At 30.3% G+C, this 16,116-nt stretch overlaps 1 protein-coding gene across 1 annotated transcript in view; it reads left to right on the top strand.

The window, feature by feature from the left end:
* Nucleotides 1–16,116, top strand: part of cysu (peroxidase homolog) — a 219,000-nt gene that overhangs the window by 119,339 nt on the left and 83,545 nt on the right. Inside the window, exon 3 of the mRNA XM_075372261.1 lies at nucleotides 398–474. Coding sequence (XP_075228376.1) covers nucleotides 398–474 — 77 coding nt within the window. The remainder of the gene's footprint in view (nucleotides 1–397; nucleotides 475–16,116) is intronic.

Here is a 16,116-nt window from a genome sequence, read left to right as displayed (position 1 = left end):
GCTGCAGGCAGTACAGCTTATCTGAACCCTGAACAGTGAGGAGAATGTAACAGGATAACTTAGTTACATAATCATATAAATACATAAATTTATTTAGCCTTCACACAGGAATCGTAATTTTATTAAAAAATGTAATATTTATTAAAAAATTCAATCTATATTCAACATTACAATATAGTATAAATATAAATATCATGAGGTATATAGAAAATTATAGTACTTGGTGCTGTCATCAAGCGCTAATGGTTTGAAAGCGACAGCGATATCACATACACGCCTTTTCTCTCATTTTAAAATAATATTCAAGGATACTTAGATACATCTTAATAATTACAACATATATTTTAATAATAGAAATAATAATTATACTATTTTATTTCTTTGTTTTCATTCGCAGTGGTGCTGGAGGATCAGGGACATGCATCACCTATGATGCTGTAAACCACGCCTACCTGGAAGCCAGAAAAAGAATACGTGAGTAATTTTTTTCTTCCTTGTTTTTGTACTTTTCTATTCATAATAATCAGTATTGAATGATATCGAGTAGGAGATGTAGATAATAAAACATCTAGTAAGAAGTGATAAAATTATCCGATATATAAACAGATCCGTATACGAATTTAAGGAATTTATCACAGACTTCTTATTGCGCTCACAAAAACCTTTTATTAATTTATGTATATAATGAATTATTATTATACAGTTCATTTATGATGTGTTTCACAGACTTTTTAAAAGGAAAGTGTTTTAACTCGTGATGAGATAATCTTCTTTAATCATTGAAAAAAATGATTAAATGAACACAATCTATGATTACGAACGCACAACGTTTTCATTCGTATGTAGTAATCAGAAAAATGTATTTTTTATCTAAAATTTCATAAAACATTAACTCAGTAATAATTACGTTATTTTACTAATTTTATCTACTATTACTATAAATTAGTAATCTTTTTCCTTAATTATTTGTTGTGTAGAATAAAGATTGTTATTATAACCACTACAGCCATCGGAAGGTTATTGTTAAGCGAAGATGAAATAAATAACAGGTTAGAGAAACATAGAGATAAACATAATTATCAGGTGGGTTGTCAGAATAGGGAAAAAATTTATGATGATTATAAAGAAGATTGATTATTTTATAAAAGATTATTCTTACTAAAAGATTTAAACATCACTAACACTGAAAGGAAAGCAAAACATTAACTGTAACCTTAATGAAGAAAGCCGGAACAGAACACTGTGAGAAATACTCCACTATCAGTAAATACCATCTCATTCTAAATTCTCACTAAGATAATTAACAAATGAATAGAACGCGAAAACGCATTTATTAAATAAAGAACCGTAGTTCGATTTCAGAAAAAGCATAAGCAAAGCAGAAGAAAGATTTCAGAAAGCACGTAATTTTAGAAGGCAGGGTGAAGAAAAAATTTACGATACTTTTAGATCGAAAAGTCTTTCGATAATGAGGAGTGTTATGTTAAAAATTTTACCAAAGATAGAAATGAACTTTTAAAAAAGGAATTACTTGTACAATCTGTAGAAGAATCGGGTAGCTAAAAGCAAAGATACAAAAAGACAAGGTCTTATTTGATAAGAATGTACAGGTGGTGCAACCAACCTTAATGCTTGGTGGTGCCACAGCAGCGAAAGCCCCCCTTCGAATCATTCTACTACCCTTTTAGTATAACACTTGCTTTAATATCCGACCATTTTCTGCGAAAAAATATGCAATTATGTATTTTTCAAAATTGTAAACGTGATAAGATTTTCAGAATAACTTATATGAAGCTGGGAATTGTACAGTGGTACCACTTGGCACAATTGTTGTTTCAGCATCGAGGAAGAATAAGGAACAGAATGCTTCTGCAACCAGTTTATCATATCTTCTTTTCTTGAACTGGAAATTGGTGAATTTCTGAAAAGGCAATGTGACAGGGTGCATTGTCAGAAATTATCATAGAATTATCGGGAAGGTTTGAAATTAATATCTCTTCTGTCCATTTTAAGGAATTTTCCGCTTTCATTTGACCTCTGTAATCGCCATTTTTTAAATTTGCTTGCCAAGTTAGTATAACTTTTGGTATAAAACCTATTCTCTTCCGGCGTGCATTATAATAAGTCTACTGCCTTTTAAAATAGGAATTTTTATCCCGTCACCTAATTCACTACAGCTCGATTTATTTGTAATGTGATAGATAATATAATATATATGACTCTTCGAGGTACATTAATGGTCTATTTTTGTTCTGTATGTTTTTACAGCAGTCAGATATTGAATACACTTAAACCTTATTTCCTGCCACTCAGTAAGAACTTTCCTGTTATTTTCGGTTTATTTCCAGCTAAAACCCAATTCTTTTATTTTTTTTCAAATTCGTATTTTTCCTGAATAGCCAATGTCATCTTTAAGCGCTAACATTATCTTTTTCACTGTCGGTAGTTGTTTATGAATTTTGTGAAATTCGTTTATAGCTCATCTCACCACACACTTGTCAAAGTATTGGAGTAGAAAAAGAAGTCTCCGCCGGATTTTCAGCTACTTTTTCCAGCAACCGCTTTTTCTCTCTTTTCACTCTTTGGACTTGGAATCGCGACTATCCACACGCAGCTGCTGTTCTTTCATCACATGTTTTTATGTGAATCAGGTGTTTATCTTCCTTTTCCGACTTCGGAAATCGATCATCTTCTTGTTTCATAAACTTGTATACACTGTTTATTATTTCCCGGGCCGGCAGTTTTAATTTTTTATTTTTTTACGGTAGACTTAAGTTCACACATAATTCTAAACACTAAAAATACGTAACCGATTATAAAACGTGCTTACTTTTTTTAAATTAAAACTCGAATATAAAGAAACGGAATTTGCACAAATGCTCTTAATAGGATCAACAAATACAGGACAATTAGTTAATTGGGTTATAGTGAAGCATTCAGTAACGTAGGATTATGGGTAATTATTTATTTTTACATTCGCCTGTCTGCGTTTGAAAATTATTAGCAATTGGCAAACAATATGAGTATAGCAGTATTGTTTCTTAATATGATTCTCAGAAAGGTGACAGAAAAGTGAGTTAGTAATTGGTCTGTCCGTGTTTATTTCTACGATAAATAAAATCACGGTAGATTATAAAGTATATTTATAAATGTCAGACAATTATAATGTTACTTAATCTATCACTTAGCGTTTGTCTGCTGATGTAATTATAATACTTGTTAGAATAGGCCTACATATTTATTTCATTTAAAAATTAAAAAAAAATGTTATAAAGACTGGGGGTTTAAAATAAATAGAGGAGGCGGCCATATTGGAAAAATGGTGGAGATTTCAAAGATGCCAATTTTTAATCCGCTCAAAAATTGAAAAAAATAATTATGTCCTTTTAACCCTTTCCACTTAATCCTTCATAACCTTTCTTGTTTACGAGATACCAGTGGTGGTACACTTAAAATATCTCTATAACTATAAAGCAACGTGTCCTGACAAACTGAGTGATTCATCAACGCCTAGCAAAACCTACTGAAGATAAAGTGATAAAAATTTGTATACATGTTCTTCTTATGGTAGTCGTGCACACTAGGAAAGGAGTTTTTGAAATTCCGAGTTCAAAGAGTTAAAATGGAGTAACAATAAAATTTACTATTTTTTTAATTTCTCGGATACAAATAAAGATATCAATTGGATTTTTGGTTTATGAAATTTTCATGTAAATACCTAAAATTAATTTGTAATTTTTTAGAAATTTGACCTTGAGGAGGGGTGAAGGAAGTAAAAAAATTTCTACAATATTTGCAAATTTTCCCCATTTTCGATTATGTTCACAGTACTGGGGCTTGCAAATACTCTTCAGATAAATATCTAAAAACTATAGTCGGATTTTTTTTTTTAATTTCGTTATTTGAATGGGTGTGATGGTGTATGGCGCGGCAGCTCAAGTAACACAGCCTTCTGTTTCTGTATTTACGACGCGACAGGGTGCATCTACCTCCAGTTACTTGACTAAAAACAAAAAATAAAAATAATTAAAAAAGAAATGAAACGAAATACGGTTACTTCCTACTGGTGTTTGTCGGGTAACGATAAGAGCCGAAAAAATACATTTTTACCCGTACGAAGTACGGGTAACAAGTTATAACTAATATATTTTTAAGATGGACGCCGACTGTTTTTAAAACTCACATTCTTAGAACACTCAGAGTTAAAGCCTGTTGACCAAACTGTTGATGTGAAGAAAATAACCTTACTCATAGTGAACTGTAAAGGGATAGAACCCCCTGGCTAAAGAAGGACGAGTGAAGCGAATCCTGACCAGATAAGCATGCCCTTACCGCGACGGGATGCGCAAGTAACAATATAGCGTCGGCGAAGCCGCGACGGGGACGATAAAGGATATATATATATTAATGCTTAAAAAAAAAACTAAAGGTTCAAATGGACAAAGAAAACCAACTGTAAATCAAAGAGCAACCACTCAATAAAGGGTTTCCTGCCCAAGTGAATAAATGAAGCTACCCTAAACTTCAAATTGTTAATTAATACTTAAAAATAATATATTAATTATTTTTTTTTTTAAATTAACAGTATCAAGGAGGGGGAAAAAGGGTTCAGTAATGGCATTATTATTTTGGCGAAAACCAAAAATAATTAGGAAATACTGTATGGCATAATTTCACTGTACAGTGAATCTAAAAATCTTTATCTACATAAATTTCTTTTAGTAGGTATGTATAGTGGCATCCCATTCTATTACCTTTTTCGTTTCAGTTCTGTTGTTAATTTATTTAGTAACTATAAAAAAAGAATTAAATAAACATAAACTCGGATTTGAAAGTAGAACTGAACAACATAACATGTGAACATTTCAAATGAGTTAAGCCGACGGCATTTATTACCTTTCAGTTACTCGCTTAACTATGTGAATCCAAGTTTTATAATTAATTATTCAAAACATCTTGTCGGACAGGTTTTGTAAGTGAAACCGTCTTACATCCTTGGGAGACTTAAGAAAGACCGTGAAAATGTTTCACTATACATAAACAAAATTACTTAATAAATTACAAAAAAATTAAGAATACAAAATATGTGAATCATATTATCAAAATAAGATCAATTTCTTTTTTCTCCTGCTAGTATCAAACTAAAATAATCGTTTAAATCTGTCGATAAACATTCGATTTTCGCTTCGTTTCTTTACTAACGCTTAGTGTTTTTGAAATTACGTTGCATTTCAATCTAACTCATGTTCGGCACGGACGAAACAAAAATTAATGTGGTGGAAAATACGGTAGTGCATATTTTAAAAGACATTTCTTTCTTTCTTTCGATATCAAAGTTCGCTTCTCTGTACATAATCTTTGATTTATAAAAGAATAGAAATTGTAGCTGGCTGATTAGCTGTCCTGAAGATCGTACATTGATTTTTTTTATACGAAACTGAAAGAAGTTCCTTGGAATCACAAAAACCGGAGATCCGAAACATCTTTATCTAAATCTGTAAATAAACTATTTCTAACAATTTTTTCTTAGAACCAATTTTAATACTTGTACATAAATTTTTAATGGATTTTTTGCAGAATTAAAAATTGCATTAATATAAAATAGCACAAATACTCCTGAAAAAGCAACCGATAATGTAAGTGCTTTTGAACTGATTTTTTTTTCAAATATTACAAATATGTTTTGTAAGTACCATAAAATTATAACTTCCACTCACAATAATTGTATCTATATTTTACAAAAATCTTAAATACAGTTTTTAAGATAGTCAATTTTGAAATTTAACTAATCAATAATTTTTTTCTTTTTTGAAATATTAATATTTTTATAAAATTATTATAAGATATAGGGAAAATAAAAGAAAGGTAATATAAAGACGATCATATAGATACGATCGTGTATATGATTATAATGTATCTTAATTATAAAGCGAGTCTTTCATAATTGGTAGATTTTAGAGCGAGGTTGGACTGAATGTTCATAGGTGATGAATGAAGACAACGCCTTGTTGCTTGTTGAATAATAGTTTAATGAATTGTCGTCTTGACAGTTAATGAAATGAATTGTAACATAACGTATAACTTGACATACAAAAATTAAAAAAATATAAAATTAATTAAAACATTAAAGCTAACGTTCATCCGAACAAAGAATGGAGTCCATCCGGACTAAGAGTATAACGTCACCGCCTTGGATCAGATTTGAGCGCCGAATACTAGTACGGCTTAACTCTCTGGTGAGCGCTAGCACCCACTAGATCGGAGTACTGGACGGCTCGACGTGAAACGGAACAATAATCTTTCGTTTTAAAAATCTTATATGTCTAAGATGTTTAATTTTTATTAAAAATGTTATATGAAATGACTGAAGCTCAGGTTTATAATAAAAAAAAATGTAATACTTCAGTGAATAAAAAAAAATATTTTCATTTAGACTACTGAAAATACAGGTCTTGGTTATCTCGCCGAAGTAGTAGCTGGTGTTACTACCTAAACGACTTAAACGAATTTCAAATCAACTTTATTCGCTGTACCCTGAATTTTGATTATTTTTCAGTGAATAATTTCTGTAATAATTAAAGGTGTCCTCTTTAGAAAAGACAAAGGGATTCTATGAGAGGATAAAAAGATAAGAAAGGTATGGTTGCAGAAATATTGATTCTAGGAAAATATTACAATTAAAGAGCAAATATCAATTTATTATCTTTAAAATCAAAATATTTCACTGTGAACTACAAATGTAAAAAGGTAGCTGACGTAATTAATTTCTGTTCAACTAAGCAAGTAATGGTTTTATTTTGAGGAATTGTATGCGAGATGGAATTATATGCTAAATACTTTAGGTTAGACTTTTATCAGGGTTACAGTTGAATTGGTGTTCTGAGAACGCCTGTTCCAATATTTTGCCGATCCATGATACTTATAATAGTTAGTACCTCAGTGATAGTAGGGTATAATTACCGATTTATTTTTCTCGCCTAAAATCATTGGTAAAACTTTGTGATTTTATTATTTTGTATAACTTTATATCCCACTCTTGTTTGTTATAATTAATTAATTGACTAGTTTCTTATAATTTGACACTTGTGTGTTATAATTGATAATTGTTATAAGTGATCCTTATTTATAAAATAAATAAAAAATAGTGTTTTTTTCAACACAATTTAATTAAGTTAAATTAATATGAATTAAGAATATTTTATGATGATAAAACAATTAAGAATATTAATATGTTTATTTCGATGTAAGAAATATTAATGCCAATTCTCGTATGTTTGATCCAACCAAAAGGGTCGCTTTTGGTTGTTGAAACTGAAATTTATATTTCAAAATGAAAAAAATTGACGTTTGATTTGATGAACTCATAAAATTTTATTTCAGTAGCAATAACAACGATATAGAATCCAAAATTTGTTTTAAGGAACCCTAGAAAGAATTTTCCAGAGTTAATCTCTACAGACTTAAGTTTGGTATTCCATACTGCTAAGATTTTAATTGTATTTCATATTTTCACTCCTTGTAAATCCAATAAATAAACTTGTAAGAAACTGTAAAAAAATGCGTTAACTAGATTTCTTATTCTTAATTAACTAATTTCGTTGAGCTTCATGACCAATATGAATACTTTAAAAAAAAACTAATTAAAAAACTTCCCGTTTTCTGTATACTTGAAAATGTGCGTGCAGAAGATCTTTCCGTAGCCGTTTCATACCTAGTGACAAAAAATCTATAACGCTGTCCATCAAACAGTATTCACACAACGTATCCATCTTTCAGGAAAGTGGGTCACTATGTAACTGTACAAAGATACACGATATCAAAATCATACGACAAACTAACAAAACACTCGCAGATGATCATAACAACCCAGATTATACAAATAAAACTGTTTTAATTTTATATATATTAAACCAGGAGCACACATTACCTCAGTTAGATACAAAGAATATTTACAGGCACTGCACTTAATAATCAACCTTACCAAATCACCTAGTAGAAAAAGAGCATACAATTAAATTATATTTACCGTTATAGCATACTAACTTTCTAGTTAAACATAAAATTCAAGATCTTCATACGCTTGAAGAATTTACAATTCACAAACGTTAATATAAAAATTTGATGAAAAAGATTACAGATAAAAATATTTTTCTTGAAAGAAAAGCGATCACTACTCCATCATATATGAAGACAGGACAGATGCAAATAAGAACAGCTCACGGATCTAAAGGGGACACCAGATCACCTTATCAGTAGATTGCCACATCACTGATGAAGTAGCGGCAAAAAATCTTCTAAAACCACCACTGTTACTCCTATTTATAAAACTCAATAACTTTTTTAATTAAGCAAACAAACGTCGTGTTCTCAGTCGTTCGAAATATGAACATTTTTATTTACGCTCAAATTAAAACCTAAATCAGAAAAAAAAAGTTGAAATCTGGGAAATAGAACATTAATAAATAATTTATTCTTTTTTTTAAATTGAGACGGCACTATAGTTCTAAATAATTCAAATCTGGTGAGGATATAGGCCAAATTATTCCATTCAAAGGAACAATAACCTTTAAAAAATAATGTAGATACGTAATTAATACCGATTAAAAAACTCGGAAAATGATGTTAACCAAATACATACGAATATCAGTCGTTTTAATTTTTAAAGCAATTTTATTGAGTCGTAATGAAGTTTAAAAAACTGGTTAATGAAGTATGTTATAAAATATTTTTAAGATTATAATTTCTTACGTTACACAGTTTCCAACGCATATGTTACGTATTTTACAAATATATTAAGATCAATAATGCTAACTGGAAAGATACGTTACCTCACGACACAGTTTAAATTTTAAAGTTTATAATTTTCAATCTTATATATGTTAAATTATATTACAGTTACCACTGATTTAAACGGAATATAAATTGCAATTTATTTGCTTATTTAGCTGATTCTCTAATAAAGTTAATCGAAGGTCGTATATTTGTAAATGTTTGATTAATTATACGGTGAAAATACACAAATTGCATAATTTATTCTTTCTTATTATCAACAGAATAATTTCCAAGAACAAAAAACAATAGTTGTATCGATAAAATTGATTATTACATTGAATTGCTTAACTTCTTAAAATAAATTTTATTGTACTGTATATTGAATGAGGTGTTTAAAGAAAATTTATTTATAAGCTTTCCATTTTTTGTAGCAGTTCAACACTAATTTATATTTTTGCATTTTTTTATTGATTATCTAATGTTACCTAGCAGAGTCCTTTAGGATGTACAAATCTTAAATTAAATTCGTAAAACTAATTTTTCTATTTTTTTATGAACTTTTTGAATATTCTTGTTTATTTCCATAAATATCGATTTACGTGTCGATAACAAAATAAGGGGAGTTGTGCAGTTATAGAATTAGAAAAGTAAGCGAAATCAGGCAAAGAAAATATTGCTTCACATCTTACTTTACAAATTAAGACTATAAGATAATTTTAAATAACAATAATACATTTAGATTACGTATTTTTAGAATTTTTAACTATTGATTTTTCAATTTAAACAATTTTTTTTCAATAAAATATAATTCATAAAACAATGCATTCCACGTCCCACAATTTTTCTAATAAGCTTACATTTTCCGATTATTAACTTAATAAGCACATATCTCCTTTTACCTTTTGATTCGGTGAAACACAATGAATACGTATAATTATCTCAGGAATGACAAACTAAAGTGCCGAATCGATATGTAACTGTCAAGTGCATAAATTCGGTATAATTATAAAGATATGAAATAAAGTGTATTTTAATTGATGAAAAAATATCTGATTGCTTGCCTCTTTTTGCATTTTATCCTAGTAAATGAATTACGAGTAATTTACGTATTTTATACTATTTATTAGAAACACTTTTTTTTAAATCCCCAGATCGCACTCGAATACATCGTATATTCTTTTTTTTTTCTTTAAATTAAGAATTGTATTTTAACTGAACCCAAATACTTCACTATAAAATCTTCATACAAAATTTATACAGATACAAGGACGTATCCAGCTCTAAACGGAAGAGGGGCAGCTTTCTGAATTTAATTTATTTTATGAGGGAAGGGTAATCATGAGGGGGGTGCTATGCAATAACAAAAGGAAGAATAAAATATTTATTTAAAAAAATTAATTTTGTAACAATAGTTTGCAAGGATTTTTTTTCTTGTTCTCCCCCGGGCCGAATCCTGCAGTTAAGTATTACACAGTCCAGGGGAGTGTCCTTTACTCTAACGGGCCTCCACGTCTCGGCCCGCCGGTCGGATCTCACTTTGTGTCCGCCTCAAACTTCCAGAGTAGGATCCACCAGGCCCGGCTATGCCGTCCCTGGGTCCCCACTTCGGGAGCCGGGACTCGGTTTTTATGCCAATGCCTCTAACGGGGTCACCCCGAGTGGGGCATCCCCGCCGGGACTGGATTTTTTTTGCTCGGGGGTGCGAGAGTCCCTGTGTCTCATCTCATCGCTACGACCACTCGTGCAAGCACGTGAGAACGGCAGCACCTCAGAGGGCTGTCCCTCATCCCCGAGCCTTCTCCTAAAGAACGCTCGCCACAAACCTTGCAATGATGTCAAAGCTCTTGGGGCTCCGCAACATGATGGCGATGATGTTCTCCACGCTGGACGGTCCGGTAATCGCCGAGCAAGTTAGGCGGTAATCAACCCACTGCGGGCACCAGAACACCACGTGTTCTGGGGTATCTGGGTCGCCGCAGTAAGGACAGTAGGGGTCATCCGCCCTCCTCCTACCATACAGGTTGGCGCGGAAGACCCCATGGCCGGTCAGGAATTGCATGATCCAGTAGTTCAGCTCACCAAAGGTTTGCGAGGATTAGATTCAAATTGTCTAATTACATCTTCAAATAATTGCTTCTTGTTAGCGAAAACCCATTGCTGGTGAATGCTTAACGCTAACCCATTTAACCTGATTTCACCAATGGTGATTTTTTCCGTATTTTAATTCGACGAAGGAAGCTTACTTTATAAATATAGAACAAATTAGCTTTTTTTTTTTGCAAACAATTAATTTTTTATATGAATATATTAGAAAATTAGCTTTAAGAGTTTCATCTAGAGTATTGCAGGAACCGTTAGGCTCGTTTTATCGTACTAAAAATTCAAGTTCACTAGAAGAAGCTTTAAATATGTTAACGAATGATTTTCAATTTAAAAGAACTAAATTTAATTCTATTAGTAATAATCAGTTTGTAAAGAAAGGTGCTCCTAACAAAAATTAAAATAATTTTAGATTTAACCGATACCGAATCCCACATTTCAACTCAAATCAAGATTACCTTCCAATAAATTCAGTTGCCCAGAGATTACATTATACAAATCCCACTTCCTTTGTAAGATCTCAATTTATCAAATACAGCCAAATTTTGGTAGCGACCATCCTTTCAAAATTCCAATTCGAACCAGAGACTTCAGTTTCAACGGACTCAAGAAACGCCTACGAGTATTACAACGAGAAATTCAGCAGAACCACCATACCGACATCCCAAATTATACCAAATGTCAGGAAATAATATTATATTAGTAACACACAAGTGGTGATTTACATCCAACAGCGGAACAATATGCTGACCTTTCCTATGAAATGGATCAACTTAATTTACGAAACAAAATTAGTTTAAAAAATAAAATAAACAGCTGATGAATTTGAAACCGATATTTTTTTAAGTAAATTAATTTACATTCGGAAATAAATGAACTGCCATTAATTATCGATACACAAACTAGATTTAGGACATTAATTAATACAGGATATACCAGATCTTTGTAAAGAAATTTATTGATTTCAAATATTTTAAAGAATGTCATGGTAAAGACCTTTTTGAAATAACCACCGCACATGAAACGTCAAATGAAAAGTTAGAACGTTAATTTTATTATTAGGAAATAAGAAGAATAAGTATTATTTGTTTGATTTTCATAAAGATTTTGATATGCTATTAGGATTAGACAGTTTGAAAGAAATACAGATTAGTTTAGATTTTGTTAATAATAAGTTAACGTGTAGAAATATAGTAATGCCAATATTTTATTTTAATATAAATCAGGAAACGCAAGCAGAGAGCACATCTGTTCAAAAGATTACAAGTTGCATAGTGGAGGCACGCACGACACAATATAATAAGCTTCATGCAGGAAATTTAAGAAACGGTGAAGGTCTATTATTTTAAAATATAAATGGACTTGAAATATCATCATAATGTATAACTAATGTCAAGGATATAATGCTTACTGTACTGTAATAAATCCAACGTTAGTAGATAAGAAATTAATATGTAGCAAACCAATTTTAGTATAATCATTAAGTAATTATAATTGTGTAACAATAATAAATAATAATAATAACAAAATAAAATATTGTTAATAGAAAGTAATAATTTTAATATGATTAGTCACGGAACGAAAAAATTAGATTTATCGACGATCAGAAGGGTTCTTATGAATTCGGAAGAAAAACAGCCAATATTATACGTATTAAAAAATTATGCAGATATGTTTCATATTGAAGGGAATGATTTAACGTTTACTAAGAAGATAATACATAAAATTCGGAGAGGAGATGAATTACCAGTTCATACATTAAATTACCGCTATCCCGAAAAATATAGGAATGAAGTAGAAAATCAAATACAAAATGTGTTAAATCAAAAAACTATTCGAGCCTCATATTCGCTCTGGAGCTCGCCAGTTTGGATAGTACCGAAAAATCCTGACGCCTTAGAGAAACAAAAATTTATATAGTGGTTGATTTTAGAAAATTGAATTCAAAAACAACAAATGATAAATTTCCGCTTCCAGACATAAGATTTTAGACAGACTAAGAAGCCCTATATTTAATAAATCGGATCTCATCTCTAGATTCCATCAGATAAACATGAGTAGCACAGAGAAAACGGCGTTCTCTACTGAAACAGAACCCTACAAAGTTTTGAGGATGCCATTCGGATTAAAAAATAGCCCTCCAACGAATAATGAATAATGTATTTCGCGGAATTCAAAATGAAATTATATTTTAATAATAATATCTTGATATTGTTATTTATTCAACTAGTTTAGACGAACATGTATAAAGATGTTAACAAGTTTTAAATAAACTTAGATCTGTGAACTTCAAGATTCAGTTAGATAAAACAGAATTTCTACAAAAAGAGGTAGCCTATTTAGGACATCTCATAACTGCATATGGTGTTTAACCCAATCCAGATAAGGTCAGTGTAATTAAACATTATCCGATACCAAGGACCGCTAAAGAAATTAAAGGATTTTTAGTTTTATTAGGATACTAAAGAAAATTAATAAAAAAATTTGCTAATGTAACGAAACCACTTACTAAATGTTTAAAATAAATATTGAAGACCAAAAATGTTTTGAAATCTGTAAAAATATTTTATCAAATGAGTCGATTCTTCACCTATCCAGATTCTACAAGAAAATTCAAACTTACATGTGCCAACAATTTCGCTATCGGAATTGCATTGAGTAAATATAAAAACGGCGCAGATTTAGCCATCACATATGCAAGTAAGACCTTCTGTGAAACAGAAACAAATTATTTCACAATAGAAAAAGAACAGTCAAACAATTCCATAATAGAATTATTCCCTGTAGTATGGGCAATGAAATATTTTCTCCCATATCTGTACGGAAGAAAGTTAAAAATATTCACCGAACATAAACCTTTACAGTGGCTATTTTCTGTTAAGGAACCAAACTCCAAAATTTGAAGAAAGCGATTAAAATTAGAAAAATTTGACTACGAAATGGTGTACGAAAAAGCAAAGAAGAATCATGATGCGGACGCGTTATCAAGAATAAAATTAAATACCAAAGAAAATGCAAAAAAATCTTGAAATCACGCCAGGAGATACAAATAAAATCGATCAAATTATTAATGAAACTTTTAGTTTATAATTTCCAGAATTAGATGACCAGTCGATGATTGTTAATGTAGATGACAGCAAAAATCGCAAAGAAATTCAACCGATTGACAATCAAACGGAAGAAGAAGGTCAAGTCGAGGAATATAACGACCAGACTTTGCATTCAAATTATGAAGATAGCACAGTGGCGAAAATACCAATAACTGACGTACCAGTCAATTTTGTAAAGAAGCAATTAATATTAAAATTAGTAAAGACTAAACGGCAGAAAGTCAAAATACAAAAATTGTTTGATAATAGTAAAACTAGGTTAACAGTAGATATGTTTAAAAATAAATTTTTTAGCAGTATTATTAATTTTATAAAAGAATATTAAGTTCCTAATGTAAAACATATTTTGTATTTTGAAAATGATTTTTACGAAAGGTTTGCAGCAGTTGTAATCGAATAATTTAAGAGTTACCGATTACAATTATTAAAATGTCCAAATAAAGTTTTAGATATCAGCAACGAAGAAGAAATGAATACAGGAAACCTATCAACAAATTAAGAGAAAATATTTTGCTCCAAATTTAAAAGTACATATCCAAACTTTTATTATTAAATGTGAAATTTGTTTAAAAACAAAATACGAAAGCATTCCTTTTAATTTTGTATCATAGTATCACTTGTTACTTCCCAGTCTGATTATGCCGCTTGCGTAGAAAGATTTCTTCCTTAAATTGTGTCTTACTACGTGATATTTTACCTTCAATCGTATTTCCTTCAAGCAACTACAGGCCCACACCCTATTACAGTCTCAATTATGGATGAATTTTCTAGCTTATGAAAATGCCAAGCCTGCCCGGGTTCGCACCTAGAACCTTCCGGACTAGAGTCAGAAATGTCACTACTTCCCCTCGTAGGTTGCGTGATTGTTTCAAAATTATTAACGTCATGTGTATGAAGTTCCCTAACTTCTGCTAATCATCTAATTTTGGTAAAAACACTTATCTTCGACATCAGTAATAATCTTTCTTTTATGATGAATTTTTTTAAGAATAAATAATTAATATACTAAATCCACAAACGGTTGCTACAACTTGTTTGACATACACTATTCTGATTGTTACTGAAGAATATAGCATATGTATATTTATAAATATATTATCAAAAATATACTTACATAGTTTTATACGCGATATATTTAAATCCATATTACGTTATTCATACGAATAGGGTCGAGCGCATAAACCACCATTAAAAGATGATTTGCAATTATTTCAATAATGACTATTTTCAATGAGGTATGTCATTAGAAATTATTTAACTGTACATAAACCGATATGTAATCCGATACGTAATAGCCGATACGCTATTTCATATCGATATTTAATCCGTTGATATTTTATTCAATTTTAATTACTGACGGTACGGTATTTGCCTCATATCTGTAAACTCTCATCGTGTGTTTTTGATAAATTTCGAATTTATTAATGTATTTGACGAGGACTAGCATTGGATAGTCTTCAGACACGTACGTATTCAGAAAATTTACCTATGGTTTCAAAGTTTTTAGAAGACCAATTGTAAATAATGTATAATAAAAAAAATTATTTACCGCAAAAAACGTAAATATTATATCGCATTTATTTTAGATTATTCTTGGTTTCAAATACTTATTTGCTCTTTGATGATTAATAATAGTTATTTAATAGAATTAGTGTTTTTTTATGACATCGGCATTTTCGTCAAGTCATTTATAAAGTTAATAAATTTCTCCTCTTTCCGTACATGAATAATCCATGAAAAAAATATATAAAAAAGAACGGAAAATGATTGACGATTCAATTAGGACTTGGATACGTCAGGATAAAGACAACATTAGCCGAGGTCAGGCTCTATGATAGGAGAAATTTATCTTTCATACACTATGTTTTCCCAAAGAGCACCATGACTTGCAGTTCAACAGTAATAATGAGCTTATATTTACGTAAATCATTACGTAATACTTTTGGTGCAGAAAACATCGGAATAAAAGATAGTACATAATTTTTTTTCTAGTATTAATTACATTCATTATGGATGTACAAAATAATTAAAACATTTTAATGAAAATGTAGACGCTAATACTAGTTTTTAATGTGAAGGTTTTTTTTAATTGAATATTTTTAAGTATTTTTTCTGTGAAAATGGAAAAAAGTGG

This window comes from Lycorma delicatula, chromosome 1 (genome assembly GCF_047948215.1).
Source record: "Lycorma delicatula isolate Av1 chromosome 1, ASM4794821v1, whole genome shotgun sequence".
Taxonomy (NCBI): domain Eukaryota; kingdom Metazoa; phylum Arthropoda; class Insecta; order Hemiptera; family Fulgoridae; genus Lycorma; species Lycorma delicatula.
This window is presented reverse-complemented; position numbering and strand designations above follow the sequence as displayed.